The 21,880-nt window shown below is 41.0% G+C and overlaps 1 protein-coding gene across 2 annotated transcripts in view; it reads right to left on the bottom strand.

Moving 5' to 3' along the window:
• Positions 1 to 3,279: 3,279 nt before the first annotated feature.
• Tpte (transmembrane phosphatase with tensin homology) overlaps positions 3,280 to 21,880 on the bottom strand; it is an 88,104-nt gene continuing 69,503 nt past the window's right edge. The window contains exons 24-28 of one of the 2 annotated variants that reach the window (NM_199257.2): positions 19,127 to 19,232; positions 15,212 to 15,303; positions 8,692 to 8,784; positions 5,117 to 5,187; positions 3,280 to 3,559 (exon numbers count right to left, since the gene is read on the bottom strand). In NM_199257.2, the coding sequence (NP_954866.2) occupies positions 3,457 to 3,559; positions 5,117 to 5,187; positions 8,692 to 8,784; positions 15,212 to 15,303; positions 19,127 to 19,232 (465 nt within the window). In that variant the 3' untranslated portion in view covers positions 3,280 to 3,456. Of the gene's footprint in view, positions 3,560 to 4,958; positions 5,188 to 8,691; positions 8,785 to 15,211; positions 15,304 to 19,126; positions 19,233 to 21,880 lie in introns of those variants that run through there. The other variant, XM_017312675.2, reaches the window with a different exon arrangement.

Raw genomic sequence — 21,880 nt, 5'->3', positions numbered from 1 at the left:
GCTTCATGGGTGTAGTTGCTGTGTGTATGTGCCTTTAGGAGACACAATCTCATAGAAAATTTCGTGATCCTTTGGTTCTTACAATGTCCCCACCCCCTCTTCTACAATGAAATCTGAGCCACAGAAGCAGGAGCTGTGTTGTAGTTGTATCCGTTGAGACAGGGCTCTGCAACTCTGTAGTGTGATCGGTTATGGTCGTCTGTAATGGTCTCTGTCTGTTGCACAGAGAAGTTTCCATGGTGAGGACTGCACTTCCCTGTGTATGACGATAGATGCTTAGAATGCAGTTAGATTATGCTGGTTTAGTAACCACTGTAGGTCTTCCTCCAAGGCGACTGGCTTCAGTGTAGCATGGTAACCCTCACAGAGCACTGGGGTACACACACTTTGGTGGTAGTCGACAGCTCTTAAATTGGAGGGATACCTTGCCTGGTGCTGGAAACCTGACCAACTGCCTGTGGCTATTGAAGTCTGCCTTTGTTTTGTTTTGTTTTGTTTTGTTTTGTTTTAGAAAGGGGGGTCTCACTGGGTCTGGAGCTGGCTGAGTGGACTGGCAAACCAGTGAACCCCTGAGATCTACCTGTCTTTGGTCCCCCAGTGCTAGGGTTACAGAGGAGTGCTGTACCCAGCTTTTGTACAGGTGCTAAGATCTTCCCTCCTTCCCTGTCCCTGCTCAGCCCCCCTTCCTCAGCCCCCCTCCCCACTCACTGTATCTACTTTTTTAGAAATAAGTAAAGCGCATGCTATTCAGTTTTTAGAAATAAGTAAAGCGCATGCTATTCAGTTTAGGAAGGTGATTGTTTTTCTTGATGGGTTTTCGAGACTGGGTCTCACTCTGTAGCTCAGGCTAGCCTAGCATTTGCCCTGAAGCACAGAATGGCCTTGAACTGAAGGCGGCCTTCTCTCCTCGACCTCCCACATGCTGATTGCACGTGTGTAACTCTAAGCCCCAAACGCTTCTGCTCCAGACCCTTTGCAGTTGAGCTAATTCCATGCCAGGTTGGTAAATTCTGTCTAGGACATGTAGCATCACTCAGCTGTCTTGTGAGATGAGTTTCTCAGTTTGTTCTAAGAACTCATCACTTGGGTGTCTAGGACAGCAAAACAGCAAACGGCCTAAACAAGTTTCTTAATGTGAACAAAACTGGAATAACATGGACACCTTTAACTGTTAGAGATTTTGATGAATCTGGAATGGTGAGAGCGAAACCTCAACATGAACCTCTTTTCAAAGAACACTTTTGTTTGTTGGGTTGACTTTTTGAGACTGGGTCTATGTGTGTAGCCCTGGCTGACCTTAGAACTCACTGTGTAGACCAGGATGTCCCCGAACTCATACAAAATCTGCCTGCCTCTGCCTCCTGAGTGCTGGGATTAAAGGTGTACCACCATTGCCACGCTGCAATCTGTCCTTGTTGCCAGTATGACAAGCTACAAGGCTAACCCGCTGTGGAATCTGCCCGTGGATTGTGCTGCTTGCACATCACAGGAAGTAGTGTGCAGCCTGTCCTGCCCTAGCGCATGTTTCCATAACTGGAATTATGGGAGATAGTAACAATAATGTGGAAAGTGTTTTTCCTTGGGGGAGGACAGGACCAGGACCTGTGGGGATGTTTAGAGGATGGCAAGAAAGGTGACAAAAACTTCTGACAGTTCTCTCAGACTGACTGCTGCTTTCCCATTCCCAGGGAGACGCAGAGCTTCAGTCACTTCCAAGGCAACCACAGCCCTTATTTATCTTCTTTTCCCTTCAAAACAAAATATACAGTTTCATCTTCCAGACTTCTGAGCTGCTAACCCAGTGTCCAAGTCTAACTAACGTGTACTGACCATGCAGAGTTGCTTGGTTGCAGTAATCTGCCCCAAACCCCTTTCATTTTCACAAACTATTGTCTTTAGAGCTATTTCTACAGAATGCAGGGTGTTTCAGGCCTTACACAGCCATGCCTTGCATAGTGTTATTTCTACCAATGAGGGCAGCATATATATGGTCCTTGTAGGTTTATATTGTTCTGTAGCTGTCATTGCTTTGTGGAGAGTCACTCTATGGTCTTTGCATAATGATAGACTCATTTATTGACAGTTCTTAGATGGTTTCGTTGATGTGACCACAGAGAGCCTTACTAGTTGCTACCGTTCATTTCCAGATGAATTCACCTTGGCCCGAATTGTTGACATCCTTACTAATAAAAAGAAAAATCCAAATCAAGTTTATTTTAGTGAAGCCAAAAATGGCATTTTTGTTTTTTCAAGGACCATCATGGCTTTGAGATCCTGTGTCCACAAGGGGATTTGGGATGGAGCAGTACTTGATACCAAACAGAAAATGCATCCCAAGTGGACACAAGGGTAACCAGTGCTCAAAGGCACCTTTCCTCAGGTGCTCGGTTTAGGAGAGCAGAAGCAATGCACTTTAATACATGTAGGTCACTCAGCTTCCTTCAGCTTCACTTAATGTTACACACAAGTGGGAATCACCCAGGGTTTCAATTTTCATGTTTACTCTGGTCTTCATCCTTTCTGTGTGTGTAATAAAGGGAGTTTGTCTCATAAGCCACCTGTGCACTGCCAGAGAAAGGGAAGTGAGCTAGCAGTGAGGGCCCAGTGTGTGTGTGTGCTTTCCTTCTCTGGATTTAGAACCTTGGTTTTGCTTGGCTGGGGAGATGGCTCACTGGGTAAAGGTGCTTGCTGTTGAGCCTGAGGATCTGAGTTCGATCTCCGAGCCCATCTGATGGAGGGAGAGTACAGTCTCCCACAGTTCTCCTCTGCTGGCTACATACGCACCACGGCACGTGCACACCCATGCACAAGCACATACAGGCACAAGTATGCAGCTAAAATACATATCGAAGCAAAGCAAAACTTCAGCCTTGCTGCCAATCAGATATATCTGAACAATCTGTGAATCAATTAGAAGCAAATCACAAACTTAAAGCAGAATAAATACTTGTTCAGAAACACGTAAGTACCTGTGTTTTGTGGGAACGCAATTTTTGTATAGCTCAATTATTTTGACAGAAAAGATCTGTTATTTCAAAGTTCTTCAAAATGATACCTAGTACTCCCATGTACTGTATGTTCCAAAGAGTACAAAGACAACCAGGCATGGCGGGGCATGCCTATGATCCAGGATTCAGGCAGGTAGATTTCTGTGAGTTCAGACTAGCTTACATAGTGAATTCCAGGCCAGCAAAGGCTAAATAGTGCAACCCTCTCTCAAAAAGAGAAGGAGACTGTATTGTATATGCCTTCAAAAGAAAAAAAAATGACAGTTGACATAATTTTCCTGTATACATTTAATATACTTCCCAGAAACATATGTACATACATATACACACACATATATATAAAATACAGACATACCATCAAAAACATTGGTTAGAAGACATAACTATGTAGCATGGATCTGGAAGAACATGATTCTATCCAAGAAGGGGAGCGGCACTTACTCAACAGCTAGTTCTCACCAAAATCCACCTCTACTGCAAACTTTTCACCATAAATTTTCCATGTTTTTGGTTTATGGGTATTATCCAATTCGTTTCTTGGTAGATAAAGCCTAAAAATAGGGGAGAAAGCCATTACCCTTTCTTTTAGGGCTAACAGAAAGGCATGCAGTAGTTTACCCATTTTGGCATATCAGAAAAGACCTCACTGCTGATCAGAGCCTCCGTCCCTCTCAGTCCCTCAGAGCCTCTGTGTGTTGGTTGGCTGCTTACAATTCTTCGAGATACAAAATCCTTGTATGGATATGTTGCTGATTCTTCCAACATTGGTTTTTATTACCTTATTGATGATATTTCTATAAGTGAAAGATACTCCAGAGATGTATAATAAAACTCAGTAATAAAATACTGCTTCTCCTCTAAGTGGAAAAGTTGGTGTTTGGGCTAAACAGCCACCTCCTGACTATGACTATAAAAACATCATACTCATATGCAAATTAAATGTTACAGACACGTTTAGAATCTCCTATAAAAGTGAGCACTGAAAATGATCCAACTTTGCTTCTTTTATATTAACATTGACCATAAAGAACGAAACTGTCCTCTAGCAAAAATCACTCTTGAGAAATAGCAACAAATTACCAGCTGGCTTTTGAAGACTCACGAGTCAAAGGGTTTTCACATCCAGAAATAAATGGTAAAAATCTCCCCCAGATTCAGGGTCGCTCTTACTCATCTAAATGTGTGTGCGTGTCTGGGCCACTGGCTCCCTGCTGGTGTCTTACAAGGCTTGACTTGTTACCCAGTCTCGGTCAGCTTGAAGAGAAGGTTAGGACATAGTGGGTTCTCATTGTCTGTCTGCCTGCCTATCAATATGTCTGACTCTTCCTCCCCCTTCTTATTACCACCAGAAGATTCTTTGGGATAATATTCAAATCCAATTATTTTTAATAAAGATTTCCAGTTCAATTTATAATAAATGATTTTCGAATCACATTTAAGAGGAAAATTATCACAGGAATGATTTTAGGTGACTTCACTAATACCTATGCTTTCTAACTCCTGTCCCAGATGTTAGGTGTGTCAATCAGCTTCTTAGCTGTGGACACCTCTGGGTCACACATGGGATTTGGTGGGTGGGTGCCAGTTAGCCAACACTTGTTCATTGAGGCCTTGTCAAACTCAAGGCATTGAGCAGATGCATATTAAATTTCCCTGGAAGGAATTTGCTGTCACACTCAGATCTGAGTCCAAGGGCTCAGAGCTTGTGATCAGCACAACACTGAGGCTCAACAAATAGCTTGTGTTTAAAATAAAACCTTTACCAAGTTACATAGTTTCCCAAGTGAGGTGAGATGAGTGGTGGCCGGAGCCTCTACTGGGACTGAGTTCCATGGGGTTGCGGGGGTGGGGGGTGTTGGGGGGGAAGACAAAAGGAGACACAAACGGTAAATGTATAAATGTATGCTGTGTTGTATGTATGTTTCATATTAATAATAAATGCAAACAAATCCAGAAGACTTTAAACCCATACTAAGACGACATAAGGCATTGGGGTGATGATTCACGGATCTTGTTTCTATGAGTTGAACTCAGAGGACAGCTGGCATAAACCTTGCCCTAATATGTGGCACATTAAGCTGTTTCTGTTGGATTACAATGTATCTTACCTGTTATTTTTAATAAAAGATGTATGAAACCAAAAGAAAAAGGGGCAGTCATCATAGTATTTAGGAAGATTCTAAAAAAGACATGGTTAAAGAAAAAGGTTAGTTTCTTCATAAAATTGATACACAGAACTACTAAGTCTGATGAGTTTAAAATTTCTTATTCCTGTTAATACATATTGAGCAACCACATCCATTAAATATGCAGTGCTTTATAGACTGTAATGATACACTCGAGATATAAGACTTCAAGAGACTTGCTTTTTCTTGGTGTTAAAAATGTTAAGGAAGGTATTTATGTGCTACAAATGTGTTGTTTAGCTGGAGTTTTCAATTAACATATAAATTGCAAATATAATGCAGTAAAGCAAAGGAAAATAGGTAAATTGAGCTTCATTAAAATGTAACTTTCATGCATTAAGATGACAGTGTTTGAAAAGGCCGTAAGGAATCCTTATTTTATTAGCATAAATTTACACACACACACACACACACACACACACACACACACACACACACATATATATATTTATATAAGGGTGTATGTATACATTTTCATATATAGTTTAAATGAAATTATGTAGATGGTGTTCTACCCTAGAGCAATAGACTCTGTGTGTGTGTGTGTGTGTGTGTGTGTGTGTGTGTGTGTGTGTGAGAGAGAGAGAGCAAGCCAGCAGAGTAGAGGAACTATCTACACTGATTTTATTTGTTTTGTATTTTATTTTAGTATTTTTTACATTTACATTTCATTTTAGTGTGTGTGTGTGTGTGCAAGTTACTGTGTGACTCTATGGAACTAAAATCTGCTTGCTTTATAGCCGTCTGATAGACTGTTCTGCACCGCACACTGGACCTCAATAAGGCTTTGATCCTCAGATCTCTTTCTATTGCTTTCAGTTGGCTCCCTTCTTCCTCCCCGTGAGGAGTACTACTCTCTTCTTTCTGGGATCCTTAAGTAATAAAAAGCTGCTGCTGATAATCACCTTGTGTGTTCTGTGGTCATCTCCCTCTTACCAACCTAGCATACTGGAATCTAATGCTCCTCTTATTCGTTTTTGTTTTTCTTTTTTGTCTTTTGAGACAGGGTTTCTCTGTGTAGCCCTGGCTGTCCTGGAACTCACTCTGTAGACCAGGCTGATCTCAAATTCAGAGATTACCTGAATGTTGGGACCAAAGGCATGTGCCACCACCAACCACCCAGTAAAAGTGCCTATCTTTATTCATTTATTCATTTGTTTGTTTAAAGTGGCCATCTTTGTGGGAATAAACTAGACAAGGCACACAAGAGCCATAGGATGTCTGCCAGTATAAACAGGTTTCCTGTGAGAGGATCACCCTGTAAGTATATACAAGCACTCCACCAGAAGTTCTATTAGAACAAGGCTAACGTTCATAGCTGCTTTCCAGAGAGAAGTCTCAAAACCAAGCTAAAGGAAAAAAAATTCTTACTGATTCAGCAAGGGGAAGCTCTACTAAATAATTATCAAAGATGATTTAAAAACACAACCCTGTATTTTTGGGATGTTTTGGCTTTGATGATCGCAGAGGCTGTGTATTACCGAGGTCCCCGGGCCTTCCTTACCGTGCCAGAAAGAAAGATGGGGGAAACTCGGGGCCATGAGGTGGGAAGGATCACTATCATCCCGCCCGAAGCCTCTTGCCAGCTGGGAGGGAAGCTTTCTAACAGTAAACATTTGTGATGCAGGTTGTCCATAGAGATTCTGTTCCTTATGTAGAGACTTCATGTTAAAGTAGCAATGAACCAGGCTTAAGGCTGAGTGTAGTGATGCTGGGAAGGGAATTAGTCCTTCTGACTGCCCCTTTCTGCACTATTGATAACTTCTGGTACTCCTGTGAGCTTACCCATTATCAACCAGTCAGATGGTCACCCAGGAACCACCCTATTTTCTCATTAAGTTTCCAAACAACCGTTTCACAATATGTCTAAGGGCCACCAAGATAGGACTACTGAAATGATGTCACTCTCAGAGAGCCTGTTCCCATGCTTTGTTTCCGGATGCTTTTCTTCTAATCCCTACTCTTAAAATGTATATTCCAGTATCGTCATTAACACCAGTTCTGGTTCATATTCCCTGGTCCCCAATTTCCTTTCTGCCCCAGACCCATGAGTCCTGGTTTGACTCGGGTCAGTCTCTAAAAGTCTAGGCTTTGGCTGATCTTTAGAGAGTCCTCAGGCTGCTGCTGTAAGCACCCCTCACAAATGGCACTTCCATTATTGTCTTTAGTTAGAGATGGCTGTCTGACAATGACAGTTCGGGGTGGCTCCATTATTCAATGGCAGCCAGCCTAGATGGGAACTACTCAAGTCAGCTGCCTCTACATAGTCATAGTTGGAGTAGCTAACAGAGAGTAGGCAGAGGATAGAAAAGGCAAGAGACATTTTAAGCCGACTAACAGTTGTTTGTAGTTCAGATTGAGAGTTTTATAAAAAGTGAAACTACAAATTTCATTCTTAAAGTTTGCTACATGCAGTAAATGCCCAGACATAACATTTATAACTGCATAAATTATGAATTATGTACTTATATGTGCATATGTATATATGTATAAATTACATATGTTTATAATTGCATATATATATATATGTATATATATATATACACACACACACATAATTACATGCTTAAGATGTTCTGAGTAATGACAATGGAAGACATTCCTATTTTTCGTAAGGTGAGATTAGATGAATAAAACTTATATTGTCTATCAATTCAAAGGTAAGTTTAAAATCTTTTTTAAGTATGTTATAAGTTATTGGTGTTTTTGGGTTTTGGGGAGGCAGAGACTCACTATGTAGCCCAGGAGGTTTGGAACTCACAATGTAGACCAGGCTGGACTCAAACCCACAGAGATTCACCTGCTGTTTCCTGAGTGCTGGGATGAAACAGCATATGAAACATATGCCTGACCTCCCAGTGGCTACATGTGTTTTAAAGATACAAAACAAACATGTAATTACTACTCTATAGTACTTTTGGTTTTTAAAAATCATGCTGTTTTCATCTTATTTGAAAAATTAATGTTTATTATATAGAATTTACAAAAATGAATAAAAATACTATTTATGTTATTTTAGGGAAAAAGCTACAATTTTGATTTGTTGCTTTCCTCTGGTTTCCTGGCCATGAGCTGACATCTGTCATTTTCTTTTCTTTTTTTTTTTTAGTTTTTCTTAGTTTTTTTGAGACAGGGTTTCTCTGTGTAGCCCTGGCTGTCCTGGAACTCACTCTGTAGACCAGGCTGGCCTTGAACTCAGAAATCCGCCTGCCTCTGCCTCCCAAGTGCTGGGATTAAAGGTGTGTGCCACCACTGCTGGCTCTGGGAATTGTGGCAAAGGAAATCCCAAACCAAAATCATTCAAAAGACTAGACTAGAAAGAGTCATGTTGGGTGACACAAACTTGTAATCCCGGCACTCCGGAGGCTGAGGCCAGAAGGATCACACGTTCGAGGCTAGCCTGGGCTACATGTTAAGTTTCGAGCCCAACCTGGACTCAAAAAACTAAGACAAAAGGAGAGGACTAGACAAGAGCAAGGTACATCTTGATAACTCACCGGAGAGAGAAATTTCACTTTCACATCATCGTATAGAGCCGGGCAATGGAACACATTGATTATTGCTCTGTCTGTTTCAGGGTCATGAAATATCTGTGGACAAACATATAAAGTTCAGAAGTATATGCCCAGCTAATAAGTACAAAGGTGAAGTCCATTCTTACTCCCTAAATTATCAAGTATTCTTGATGTCACAGCCCAGTTATTTCATGTTTATAAGCAGATGTTAATCTCCCTATGAAATTGTAACTTAGTTGTTTAAATGAACTCTACATCTCTTGAAGGCTATGGTGGGGCACTGCTAAAAGGCACAGTAGTCGATATAATAGAGATTACCAAGAAAGCGTTACAATTGGACAGACACCATTTTCCTATGTTAAAACCTTTTTAAAAAAACACAGTAGGCATGCCATCTCCAAACCCAGGCCTAGCGCTGGTTGTGCAGCCTTTGTGTCCTGTCCACCTATCCTCGTGAGTTCTTGCAACCTCAGTCACGCACACCATCCCTGATGCTCAGGCCTAGCTCTCTGTGGACTGCCCTAGCCTGGTAAATTGTCACAGAACATCACCTAGCTATGCCATACCCAAACCCCAGGCCTAATCTTGGTGTCATAGCCTGTGTATCAGCCTAACTTGGTGGGTACCTTAGATAACAACTCACCTGCACAAACTTCACACCTGTATGCATAGCTTGAGTAGTGCCCAGGCAGACCCAGCCATGAGTCCCATTCATATGTGTTTGTGGTCATCCCTCTAGTTAAAAACCAACACTGAGGGGTTGAAGAGATGGCCCAGCAGTTGTAAGTACTAGCCATTCTTTCAGAGAACTTGGATTAGGTTCTCAGCACCCATACGGGGGCTGACAACTATCCGTAACTTTAGTAGGGATCTGATACCTTATTTTGTTTTTTTTCCTGGGCACTACATGTACATGATATACAACACATGTATGTATATGCAAAACACCCATGCACATAAAACAAAAATCTTAAAACAAAACACAGAGCAACCAAGGAATTGACCTACTAACTCTTCATAGCTGATCTAAAATCAACCATGCTTGGGCAACAGCAACAAAACCAAGCTTTTACTAAACAGAGAAGACTAGAATCCCATATCTGATACAAAACCAAAGGAAGAAATCCACATGTCCTGGTCATTTTGCAAAAATACAACAAATACAAAATGAATGTTTGCCAATGAGAATTACCTCAATGAACCTGGGATATAGAATTAGACATAACCATGTTTATGATCAAGAAACTCAGGGAGTCTAAGAAAGCCACAAGTATATCAATAAATGTAAACTAAGTGAAGTCCAAGGAAATACAAACATGGCTGAAATGAAATGACAAAGAAAAGTCAGGATCTAAAACGTACAGTAAAAAGATAGAAATACCGAAGAAAACCCAAAGTGAAATGAAGATGCAATTGAAAAACTCAATAATCCAGTTAGAAAACCCAGGGGAAGGACATACCAGCATAACAGAACAGACAGAAGACAGAATGTCAAGACTTGAGGGCAGAATAGAAGAGTTGAACCACTCAAGCAAAGAATATGGAGAAATTTAAAAAAAAAAACAAAGGAATGTGCAGAACTTTAGTTTTCCATGAAATATATTATTTAATTTATATTATTTAATTATAGGCATAAATGGAGAAAAATTTCTGGTGACATAGACCATGTTTTCAACAAGATCATACAAGAAGCACACATATCACCTAATACACAGGACCAGAAAATGAGTTTAGTGTGCATATTGTAGTTAAATTAGAATTTCTAGAACCAAGAAAAGGTATTGGGAACTGCCAGAAAACCACAAATCACATATAAAGGAAAAACATCAAAATGAGAGCTACATTATCAATGGAAACTTCAAAAGCCCAGATGATCCCGGAGCAGCATATTTCAAGCTCTAAAAGAACACAAAGGCCATCAGAGGTGCCATGTAAACGTCCAACGGAGTCAACCTCAGCCCTACCCATCTTAGCTGCTTATGACCCACATAAATTATCAGCATGGCACAATAATCCTAAGGGTACAGTGGCACTCATGCTTTGGCAGTAACCAACAGTTCTTTAATTGGACTTAAGCCTCATTCAACAAGAGGGAAAACATACCTAGTACTGGAAACCTAGGTGTGCTGGTAAAGTCGTGGGACATTGTGGAAGAGGGAACAGAAAGATTGTAGGAGCCATAAGATCAAGAAGTTTGCTGTGATGCCCTGTCTCCTAATAAAGTCGGAAGCTATACCCATAAAATCTCACCCATATGAGTGTCCAAACATGAGCTGAACAAGGAGGACACTAATAAGCATGCCAAAGTGGGCAGAGAAAAGCCCATGAGGCCTATACCCTACACAAAGAGTTCTAGGCAATGGAGGCAAGCTGGGAGTGGGAGAGGTGTGTTCTTCAGGGAATAACACACAAACTGGTTATTCAATATCAGATGTTCAGCCCTGAAAATATGCATACAAGTAACATTATATAGACTGAGCCAGTTATATTTAGAAATATACATGTGTATAAATATACATATGTACATGCAATAACAATTAATGAGGAAAAGAGGTTATAAATTTGAGTGAGAGAAAAGAGGGGCAAATGGGAAGGTTTGAAAAGAGGGAAGAGAAGGGAGAAATATAATCTAAAATTTTAAAATCAAGAAATCAAGAGAACCCGGGTGTCAACATAATTATTATACCCAGCAAAATTATCAGCCATATTTGAAGGAGAAACAACTTTCCATGATATAAGCAGGCTAAAAGAATTCATTTCCAACAAGCTAGCCCAATAGGGAATACTTCAGACTGAGGGGAGGAATAAGCATTTAAGAGGGTAAAGAAAAACGCCTGCCAGGAAATCAGATCAGTGCCTTGCTCAGCCATCATCAGAGAAGCTTCCTCCCGAAGTAGATGGGAAAAAATACAGAGACCTAAGGCTGGTTGATGAGAGAGACCTTGCAGCACTCAGGCCTAAATGGGATGTCTTCATCAAATCCCTCCCCTAGGGCTCAAGGAACAGCAGTATAGGAGGCAGAAAGACTATCAGAGCCGCCAGAGGGGGTGGAGGACACAAAAGGAACAAGGCCCTCTAAACACAGCAGGACCAAGGCACTTGCAAACTCACAGAGACTCTGGCAGCATGCACGGCCTGCATGGTTCTGTACCAGATGGGGTCCTCACTGAGAGGAAAGTTGCATGTAAGCCCACATCCTTAACCCAGAAGCTATCTCCTATTGATAATCACTTGCAAATGAAAAATTAGTTCTCTCCAATGGCATCTCACTGGGTATACAAACCACTCCTAAAGCCAGGCTCCATGCCCAGTGGCCAATGCTCAGATGGCCAACACAAGATGAATTGAATGGCATCTTTGGAGGTTCTTTATCTCATAAGTGTGTTATATAAAGAAAAAAAATCTATTTCCAATATAAGAAAGTCTTTTAAATTAAAAATTAATTTAAAAGAGGTATTAAAAATTAATTTAAAAATTAATTTAAGGAGGTATATTAAGAAATGTGGGTGGGGCACATATGGAAAAGGAGGGTGCAGAAGGAAAATAAATAAATCTATAGTCAATGGAGCATAAAATACAGGCAATAATACACTGTGCAAACAATGAGCACATTTTTTTTAAACAGTAGCTTTAAATATAAATGGCCTAAACTTCTCAAGCAAAAGACACAAGTTGATTGAATGAAGAAATAGAATCTATCTTTGAGTTGTTTACAGGAAACCCCATTTATCTTCAAGGCCAGACACTGGCTAAGAGTGAAAGGCTAGCCGGGCAGTGGTGGTGCATACCTTTAATCCCAGCACTTGGGAGGCAGAGGCCGGAGGATTTCTGAGTTCAAGGCCAGCCTGGTCTACAGAGTGATTTCCAGGACAGCCAGAGCTATACAGAGAAACCCTGTCTCGAAAAACAAACAAACAAACAAACAAACAAACAAACAAGAGTGAAAGGCTAGAAAAAAATTATCAAAAGAAAATAGGACTAGAGTTGCTGTCTTAACATGTAATCAAATAGACTTCAAACTAATATATATAAAGAAGATTGTGTCATTCTTATCAAGAGAATTACTAGCCAAGAAGATATTAATCTGAGACAAATTCACAGGCACCCAATTGTGTGTATATGTGACCACTGAACTTTAAACACAGATTAACCCCAACTCAATTAATAATAGGAGGCTTACTTCCATAACTCACTTTCTCCAACAGAAAGATAATTTGGACAAAAATATACAGACAAAAATACTCAATATACATATAATTGGAATTGTATGTATGACATCAGACATCTCAAATGGATCTAGCAGGCATCTGCTGAGTATTCTACCCAAACACCAAAGAATATATATTTGACTCAGCAGTTCATGGAACTTTCTCTAAAATAGACTACATACTACTGGGTGGGATTAAAAACCACAACCTGGTAAACAAAAGAATAATGGAAATAACTGTATATCCTATGTGGCCACAATGTAGTGAAGCTTAAAATCAAAGCTAAAACAATTTCTAATAAAACCACAAACTTATAGATATTAACACAGTACTCAGTGATCACTGGGTCAAGGAAGACATCAAGAAAGGTTTTTGTTTTTGTTTTAGTTCTTGAAACTAAACAGAAATGAAACCACAACACAACAAAACTCTGAGGTATATTAAAAGTAGAACTAAGAGAGAAATTTACTCATACACACACATCTACAAAAACAAACAAACAAACAAACAAAAAACAAATAAATGCATAAATAGAGCCAAAGAGAGGTCTGTGGATTTGACCCCTGGTGTAATACACACCTTATTTTCTACCTACAGCTTTTCACAGTGAGACAGTATTTCAGGGTGCATAGTTAAGGACTTCCATGTTACATCTCATACAGAGGACATCGTGTAGAAACTTAGATGTGGGCAAACAAAGGTCTGAGCAGAGAGAGGAGTAAAGGAGAAACTTCAAAGGCATGGCCAAGAAGAATTACTAATTTAGGCACTGCAGAAAAGAATCAAGGACAATATCACATTTTTAGATCCGAGTGGGCAAATACGGGTCCCATATATGGAAAAGCTCCCTTGGAAGATGCATTTTAATCACTGGGATGAAGAATACCCACATTACAGACTTTGCAGCAACCACACAGTGAGTGCTCACAAACACCCATAAAGTCAATAAAAGGACAAATTACAATGTAAAGAAAGGGAATGCTAAGTCCAACCAAGAACTGAGTGTCTGTCTTAGTCACTGTCCTGCTGCTGTGAAAAGACACCATGGCCAAGGCCACTCACGGGGGGAAAAGCATTTCGTATGGGGCTTGCTAATAGTTTCAGAAAGTTGGTCCATGATCAGTATGCTGGGGAGCATGGCACTGGAGCAGGAGCTGAGCTGAGACTCTCCACCCTAATCATAAGGCAGGAGGCCTGGTATGGGCTTCTGAAACCTTGACGCCACCTGCAGTGATCACGCCTCCCAATCCTTCCCAAGCAGCTCCGCCAACTGGTCAGCATATGAACCTATGGGGCCATCCTCAGCCAAACCACCATGCTGTTGCTTCAAAGGCCAATCATCGCCCCAGGCGTTTTTCAACTTATTATCTAACTTGTTGTCAACTTGTCCTCACCTCTCAGCTCCCATTGCTTGAGGGAAAGAGGTTTCTTTCTAGTTCATAAACTCCCTGTTTCTCAGGAGACACATCCACAGAACATCTGAGTGACAAGATCACTACAAACAGAACTATATGTACGATGCCTGGGCCTACGATTTCCTGACTTGTACTCTGAGAGAACAACCTAGGAATGTGTATTTCTAGAAGATCCTAGGTGATCTTTGAGGCTCCTAGGGTGATTTTTTTTTTAAGTACCTGGAAACAAGATAAGAAGGCCGAAGGTGACATGAATGTAAATATGACATAAGTTTACAACCGTGATAGATCGTGGGAGTGCACTCAAGCATTATAGGAAAGTGAAAGACAAAGCAAGACTGAGCCAGGATTTAAAGAAAATGAGATTTGCTCATTCTGAAGTGAGACGAAGCAAGCTCTGGTTTGCATCTGAACCAAGCATCACCAAGTTGGACCCTAACTGGAGAGCAACAAGCATCTCTTTGTGGCTTAGTGAACATGCTATTTTGACGTTGTGTTTTCAATTAAATACCAGGGCTAGGAAAATTGCTTGATTGCTTGATTGACCAAGTGCCTATCGGGTAAGCAGGAGGACCAGGGTTTGCATCCTCAGCACCTAAATTGGGTGTGGTGCTTTGTCCCTGTAACCCTACCATCGGGGATGTGGAGACCTAATGATCCCTGGTCTTGCTGAATTAGCAAGTGCCAGGAGCAGTAAAAGACTCAGTCTCAAAAAATAAGGTGGATAGTCGTTGAAGAAGCACCCATCTTTGACCTCTGGATTCTGTGTGCACACGTGCTTGCACCCACAACCACACCCACACTTATACCCTATACTTATCTTGCACACAGAAGCAGAACTGAAACACCAGAAGTTTCAGCTCATGTGTTTTCTCTTACCATACAATTCCTGGAATTACAAAAGGAAAAAACAGTCTCCTGCCACATTATGATTTGTACTTCCAGGTCACTCCCGTCGCCTTTTCCAACGCCTGGGTGAAAGTGGAAAATACACACTTGTTAAAACCCAAGACGTCTCTCCGGTTGGCATTATAGCTTGAGAATAGTGACCTCACTGTGCAGTGTGGCCATGTTGGATCATCTGACTTTGTATAGACTTTGTTTTTGAAGAGAAAAGACTTCAAAAGCTTGATTTTGCGGGCTAAAGCAGAATTTATGAGGTGAGCGAGAAGAGAGAGAGAGAGAGAGAGAGAGCAAGAGAGAGAGAGAGAGAAGAGAATATAGTTTCTACAAGTTAGAATGTCATGGTTTTGTCTTTCTAGGGAAAACCCCAGGTAAGGTGGCTTGCAGACTTTCTTGGATTTTCAATCATGATATTTAAAGTTAGTTATCTAAATGCCTCTTGTTTTACTCTAAGTCTGGTTCCTAAAGCAATCTCTAGGAAAGTTCAGGGTGGCCAAATTCAGACTTCCTTTAGCACACTATAAATTTTAAACAAATGGTCTTATGTCCCCCTTTCTAGTTCTAATGGTCCCCCTTCCTCTATCAATCCCCCAAATACTTGGCTCTGAAAGCCTCCAGTGAACCTTCTTCATTTGCTTTAGCAAATATTCTAAGGAAGTCACAATCATTTTGATGGTCTCCCTGACATTCTGTTTTCTTCACATTTAATGTTTCATTAATACCATCTTACTAAATTATCATGAATTTTAGACTCTGGCCTCGGTTTCTTCTGCCCATTCACTACCAAAGTCCACTAATATCTACCAGAAACAAAAAATATAAAACTGACAAGTACTTGTATGAAAGTGTTTTATGTAACACAGTATCATGTGCAGTGAATATAAATGATAGAATAAAAAATAGAACTTAAAAAAGGGGGGGGGGGGAGGCTGGCAAGGTGGCTCAGAGCGTAAGAGCACTGACTGCTCTTCCAAAGGTCCTGAGTTCACTTCCCAGCAACCACATGGTGGCTCACAACCATCCATAATGAGATCTGACGCCCTCTTGTGGCACGTCTGAAGATAGCTACAGTGTACTTATGTATAATAATAAATAAATCTTTAAAAAAATAGAACTATATGAAGTTTAAAAACCCTTATCACATGGTAACAAAGGGGCTTATCTAAGCCCTTCAGCTCCCACACACTTAAAAATTTCGAACTGTGTAAATGGATCTTCATGACTTAAAAATACAAAAGAAAAACAAATAACCAAAAAGGTACCGTGCTTCCAAGTTCTACTCACGAGCAGGCAGGTAGGGAAGGACGGATGGGACTAAGCCAAGCTACTGGGCACAACTTACATTACTATGAACAAATTATCTGTGATGTCGATTTTCTGCAAAGTAAGGAATTATAAAACAGCTCAAAGAAGCCAGACATGGTGGTGCACGCCTTTAATCCCAGCACTCAGGAGGCAGAGGCAGGTGGATTTCTGAGTTCAAGGCCAGCCTGGTCTACAAAGTGAGTTCTAGGACAGCCAGGGCTATACAGAGAAACCCTGTCTTGAAAAACAAAAACAAAAAACAAAAAAACAAACAAAAACCAACCAACCAAAAAACAGCTCAAAGAGAGAAGATCCCATAACTTCGAGCAGCTGTGCTGCACAAGACTGTCTGCTTTCACGTTTTTTATGCCTTTCCCTCCCATTCCATTTCTGTTTTGACCTGATTCTTTAAGGGAAGGTGATTTTTATTTAAAAATAAGACTGGTTATTACCAAAGATGCTGTAATATAAATGTTACCCTGACATGTATGCCTCCTGGAATCTATTCTGTAAAGCTTGACCAATCCTAATTTTTAAGACTAGGGTTGTATCTGTTTACAAGTCTTCATGAGCAATCTTACTGGATGGTACTTAAAGGCCCCTGATTTACGTCAAATAAAAATTAGGAAATCAAGCCCAGGAAATGCCCTGCTAGACTTTACAGGAAATTTCATGTAAGTCTGTGTTACTTCCTCTTGTCTTTGAATAAAACTATAAAACTTTAGAGTTTTAAATCTACAATGTCTCCACGGGGTTTAAATAAACATGAAAATATTATTGAGGGAAATTGTAGTCTCATGATCAGATATCAGGCTGAGTATAAGATACTTGAACATATTAGAACCTTTGTAATCAGCATATTTAAGGAACAATTTTTATTCTTAATGTTCATATTAGAGAACTGCATCAAAACCTTGTGTGACTAAATGTCTCTTGGCCACATATAAAGTTAGTGCTCATAGATATTTGTATAGATGAGCTATTGCCTGTTGCTGATGAAGAGGAAATTGGGGCATAGAATACACTCAAATATGAAACAGTCTGTTATGTAGCTAGCTTTGATTTTATTTTGCCTTTTACATTTCTTAGGAAAACAAACTGTTCCACCTGCAGAAGGTGCCACCTTTTGTGGTACAGAATTCAGCAGTGCAGATCTTTTTCCTAAGCCCTGATGCCGATGGAAAGGAAGTTGAGGGAGGCACTGCCATCTTTCTATCGCTCATCGGACAAGGTAGCCTCTGTCCTCCCTCGGGTGGGGTCTAACCACAGTTGGAAATGGTAAGTGAGGCCAGCCACTGAAGCAGATGCTATCACCTCCACTTCATGATTCTCATGGGTCTTACAGGTCCCAGGAAGCATTAACAATGGACTTTGCTGTCCTCAAAGCCTTTCCACAGACAGCTGCTCACTTAAGCACCCAGGCCTTCTCCTGCTAGGACAGGAGGCTACTTGTATAATGCTCTGTTAGAAATCTACCTAGAAACAATAGGTTGAAATTTATTTGAAGAAGAGAGAAATCTAGACAAATATGTAGATATTCCTTAAAGTTTCCAATGTAAACAATGGTATGTAAACAATCTCAAGAGGCAGAATTTGGCAAGTATCAGAGGCTATACATCTAGATCTTATTTTGTGTGGCTCAGAAGGCTAGACATCCTCCATCTTCTGGAGGATGCTGGTAGGTAGTGGTTCCCATGGCATCCAGGACTCAGGACTCTGCTGACACAAGACTCTTAAGGTTCAGAAGTTATATGACAATAAATAAAACACTGGCTGACTGGTATTTAAGGCATCATGATGGAGATGCAGAGGAGGCTGTAGTAGGAGGAGAAAGGGTAGATAAAGATCAGATAGCATCGAGGCGGAAGTGGGTGAGGAGCACCTCATAGAAACAAAGGGGAGAGGGGGAGAGAGGGAATGGGATGGGGATTTTTGGAGGAGTAACTGGGAAGGGGGATATCATTTGAAATGTAAACTAATAAAATGATTAATTAAAAAAACAACAAAAAATAAAATAAAAAAACAGAAACAATTGAAAAGAAAAAAAAAATCAGATGATAAGAACAAAGGTCTCCAAAAGGGCAGGTGAAGGAACTCCACAGGGACGCCTCTGCAGGGTGAGCTCTAATAAGGGGAGGAAGAAACGTTGGTTGTCAAGTGCCCAGGGTGATCTTTCCTGCCTCTCCAAACGTCTGCCCTGGACTGAGGTCAGAGAAGCAAGGAGAAGGGACAAGGGATGTCTCCTGAAACCTCACACACACCAACCAATGAAGGGAAGGGAAGGGAAGGGAAGGGAAGGGGAGGGGAGGGAAGGGAAGGGAAGGGAAGGGAAGGGAAGGGAAGGGAAGGGAAGGGAAGGGAAGGGAAGGGAAGGGAAGGGAAGGGAAGGGAAGGGAAGGAGACAGACATTTAGGAGCTGTCATCAAGCCCTCACATAGCCTGTGGGCAACTGCAGAGGTAGGAGTTCATGTGTGACACACCTTAAATAAACAGCCACTCCACCCCCCCCACCTCCCCACCCCCCGCCCCGCAAACATGAAAATGCTGGCCCTCAGCCCAACCCCACAGTTCTAACAAAGCACTTACCATGAATGGAATAAACGACCAATCTTTTTATCACGAGTACTTTTTTGGGAGGGAGAGTTAGTTGGTAGTTAATTTTCAGTTTTTCAAAATATTTCACATATCTATTCTGCAAAGCAACAGAGGCCTCAGTTTAAGTGGGGAGAAAAAGTCTAAGGTCAGCATAATTAATCCTTTCTCCTTTCTTGCTCCCCCAATCTCTCTCTCTCTCTCCTCTTCCTCTTCCTCTTCCTCTTCCTCTTCCTCTTCCCTCTCTCTCTCTCTCTCTCTGTCTGTCTCTCTCTGTCTCTGTCTGTCTGTCTGTCTGTCTGTCTGTCTGTCTCTCTCTCTCTCTCTCTCTCTCTCTCACACACACACACACACAAAGAGTTTGTCAGGTACAGTTACAGTAAGGAAACAACTGTAGTATGCTACTATGTAGTTGGGCATATTTCATATATGTTGCCTCATTACTGAGTATCTACCAAGAAAAATAAAGACAGAGTTTGGTGCTGTGGTGAATGAGCTAACATGAGAGGAGCCAAGGCTTACATATGGGTTCCTGTGTTGTTTTTGTGCATGCGAGATTGATCTATATCTATATGGATGTGGGTACTCACAGATTAGTGCTGGGTATCTTTGTGGATCATCATTATCAGTATCATCATTATCATCATTGAGATAAAGTCTCAATGTGTAGCCCTGGCTGGCTTGGAATTTGCTATGTAGACTAAGCTGGCTTAGAACTCGAAGAGATTATTTATTTATTTTGATACAAGGTCTCTAGTAAACTTGCAGTTTATGCATTTAGCTAGCGTGGCTAGCCAGTGGGCTCTGTGGCCTCCAAATGTTCAGCTGCCCCTGTGATTCCTGGATCTATATGTGTACGTTCTTTTTGAAGACCATGATTTCTTTGCTCATCACTTGTTCCAAGACACTTGTTAGAGTCTATATTGTTTTGACCAACTCCCTGCCATGTCATGATTATTTTCTCTCCTCAATGGCACACTCATGATCCTGGGAAGCCTCCGTGAATGGCTCAATATCCTCCACTCAGGGTGCAAGCACACTCATGCACAACTGCACTTGTCAATGTCATTGTGCTCATGTTCATTATACATCAATCAGGCTACAGGATCCAGCTCTTTTTTTTTTTTTTTTTTTTTCCTACCAAGAGAGCTCTTAGAAGTCAACACGGGTTATCAGGCTTGGCAGCAAGCACTTTCACCCACTGAATCATCTTATTGTCATGCACATTTGATCTTGAGATGTGTTTTCTACACTGTGTCCAGGATTTTAATGTCCACTGTGCTTTACTGAAAGAGATCGAGGAAAGTGAATTGATCACGATATAGCCGGGCAGCTGTGATCTTGTCCCCACTGCTCTGCTGTTGAGTTCTTGCTCTATATTCACTTCCTAATTTATTTGTTCAGGTGCCCTTCTATTTCACTCATTTCAAAAACATGCTGCAATTATTAATTCACACTTCCTTAAATAGTTTCATGTGCATATGAGAGACAATGATTTGTTTATAGGTTTTTCTTGCCTGGGGCCCCTAAGGAAACATTTCAGACAGTGAAATGGGCAAGTGAGGCCATCCTATACTGAGTTTTGGCAAATACACAGAGCTATGTAATGCAAGTCTCCTCGGAGAGTGGAGATGGTAGCCTTTAACGTAGGATATTTTAGCCAGGTTTGATCTACCTGCTGGGCCTGAGGTCATCAGTGCCCTTTCTGGTAGTTGTTTCTGTCCTGACATTTCAGTTGCAGGTCAGTCTTGTGTGTTATAGAACTTTGTACACATGACATCATGCAACGCACATTCTGACATGTGTGCTCTTTCATAGCACATTGTTTTTTTATTTTTTAATATTATTTATATGTATGAAGGTTTTGACTGGATGTTTGTATGCATACTACAAGCATGCCTGGTAGCCTTGGAGGTCAGAAGAGAGTGTTAGAGTCCCTGGAATGAAGTGACAGATGGCTGTATGTCAACATGTGGATGGGCAAATAGAGCTCAGGTCATCTGTTCTTAAATGATGAGCCATCTTTCCAGCCACACAACAATATTTAAAACGCACTCCTGTTCTCTTATGTAACCAATGCTATGTTCTTTTCCATTTTGGTGAGTACTAGGATCTAAGGCTATAACACACTTTATTACTCAACTTCCATAAACAATCATAAATCCTCTTTTATTCTTTTCTTTCTCTGCAGTAAGTGACTGTGAATGGCTTGATAAACAGTACGAAGGAGATTTTGGTTTTGTTTTGAGGCAGGCTCTGTCTGTCGCCCTGTCTGTCCTGGGACTCTCTATGTAGACTGGACTGGTCTCCTTAAATTCACAGAAATCCACCAGTCTGCCTTCTGAGCACTGGGATTGGAGGCATGTGCCACTATGTCTGGTGGGTATTGAGAGGCTTTTAAGAGGGTCCTATGTCAAGTGTCACAGTGAAATACTACTGGGATAAAATGATATGTCAATGGAATTTCCTTCAAAATGATTCAGGCTTAGGGAAAGGAAGTGTGGATAGTGGTGCCCACGGGTTTGAGGAGAGAAGGTGGAGAATGGATGTAGCTGACAGTGAGCTGAAATGTCTGCTGAGGTAGTATGGTGACTGTAAAGGGCTTTACCCTAGTGTGTGCCTGTGTGTGCCTGCATGTGTATGTGTGTGCCTGTGTGTAACTGTGTGTGTGTGTGTATGCCTATGTATGTATGTATGTATGTATGTATGTATGTATATATATATGTATGTATATGTGTGCCTGCTGTG

The sequence above is a fragment of the Mus musculus genome, chromosome 8 (assembly GCF_000001635.26).
Source record: "Mus musculus strain C57BL/6J chromosome 8, GRCm38.p6 C57BL/6J".
NCBI classification, from domain to species: domain Eukaryota; kingdom Metazoa; phylum Chordata; class Mammalia; order Rodentia; family Muridae; genus Mus; species Mus musculus.
This window is presented reverse-complemented; position numbering and strand designations above follow the sequence as displayed.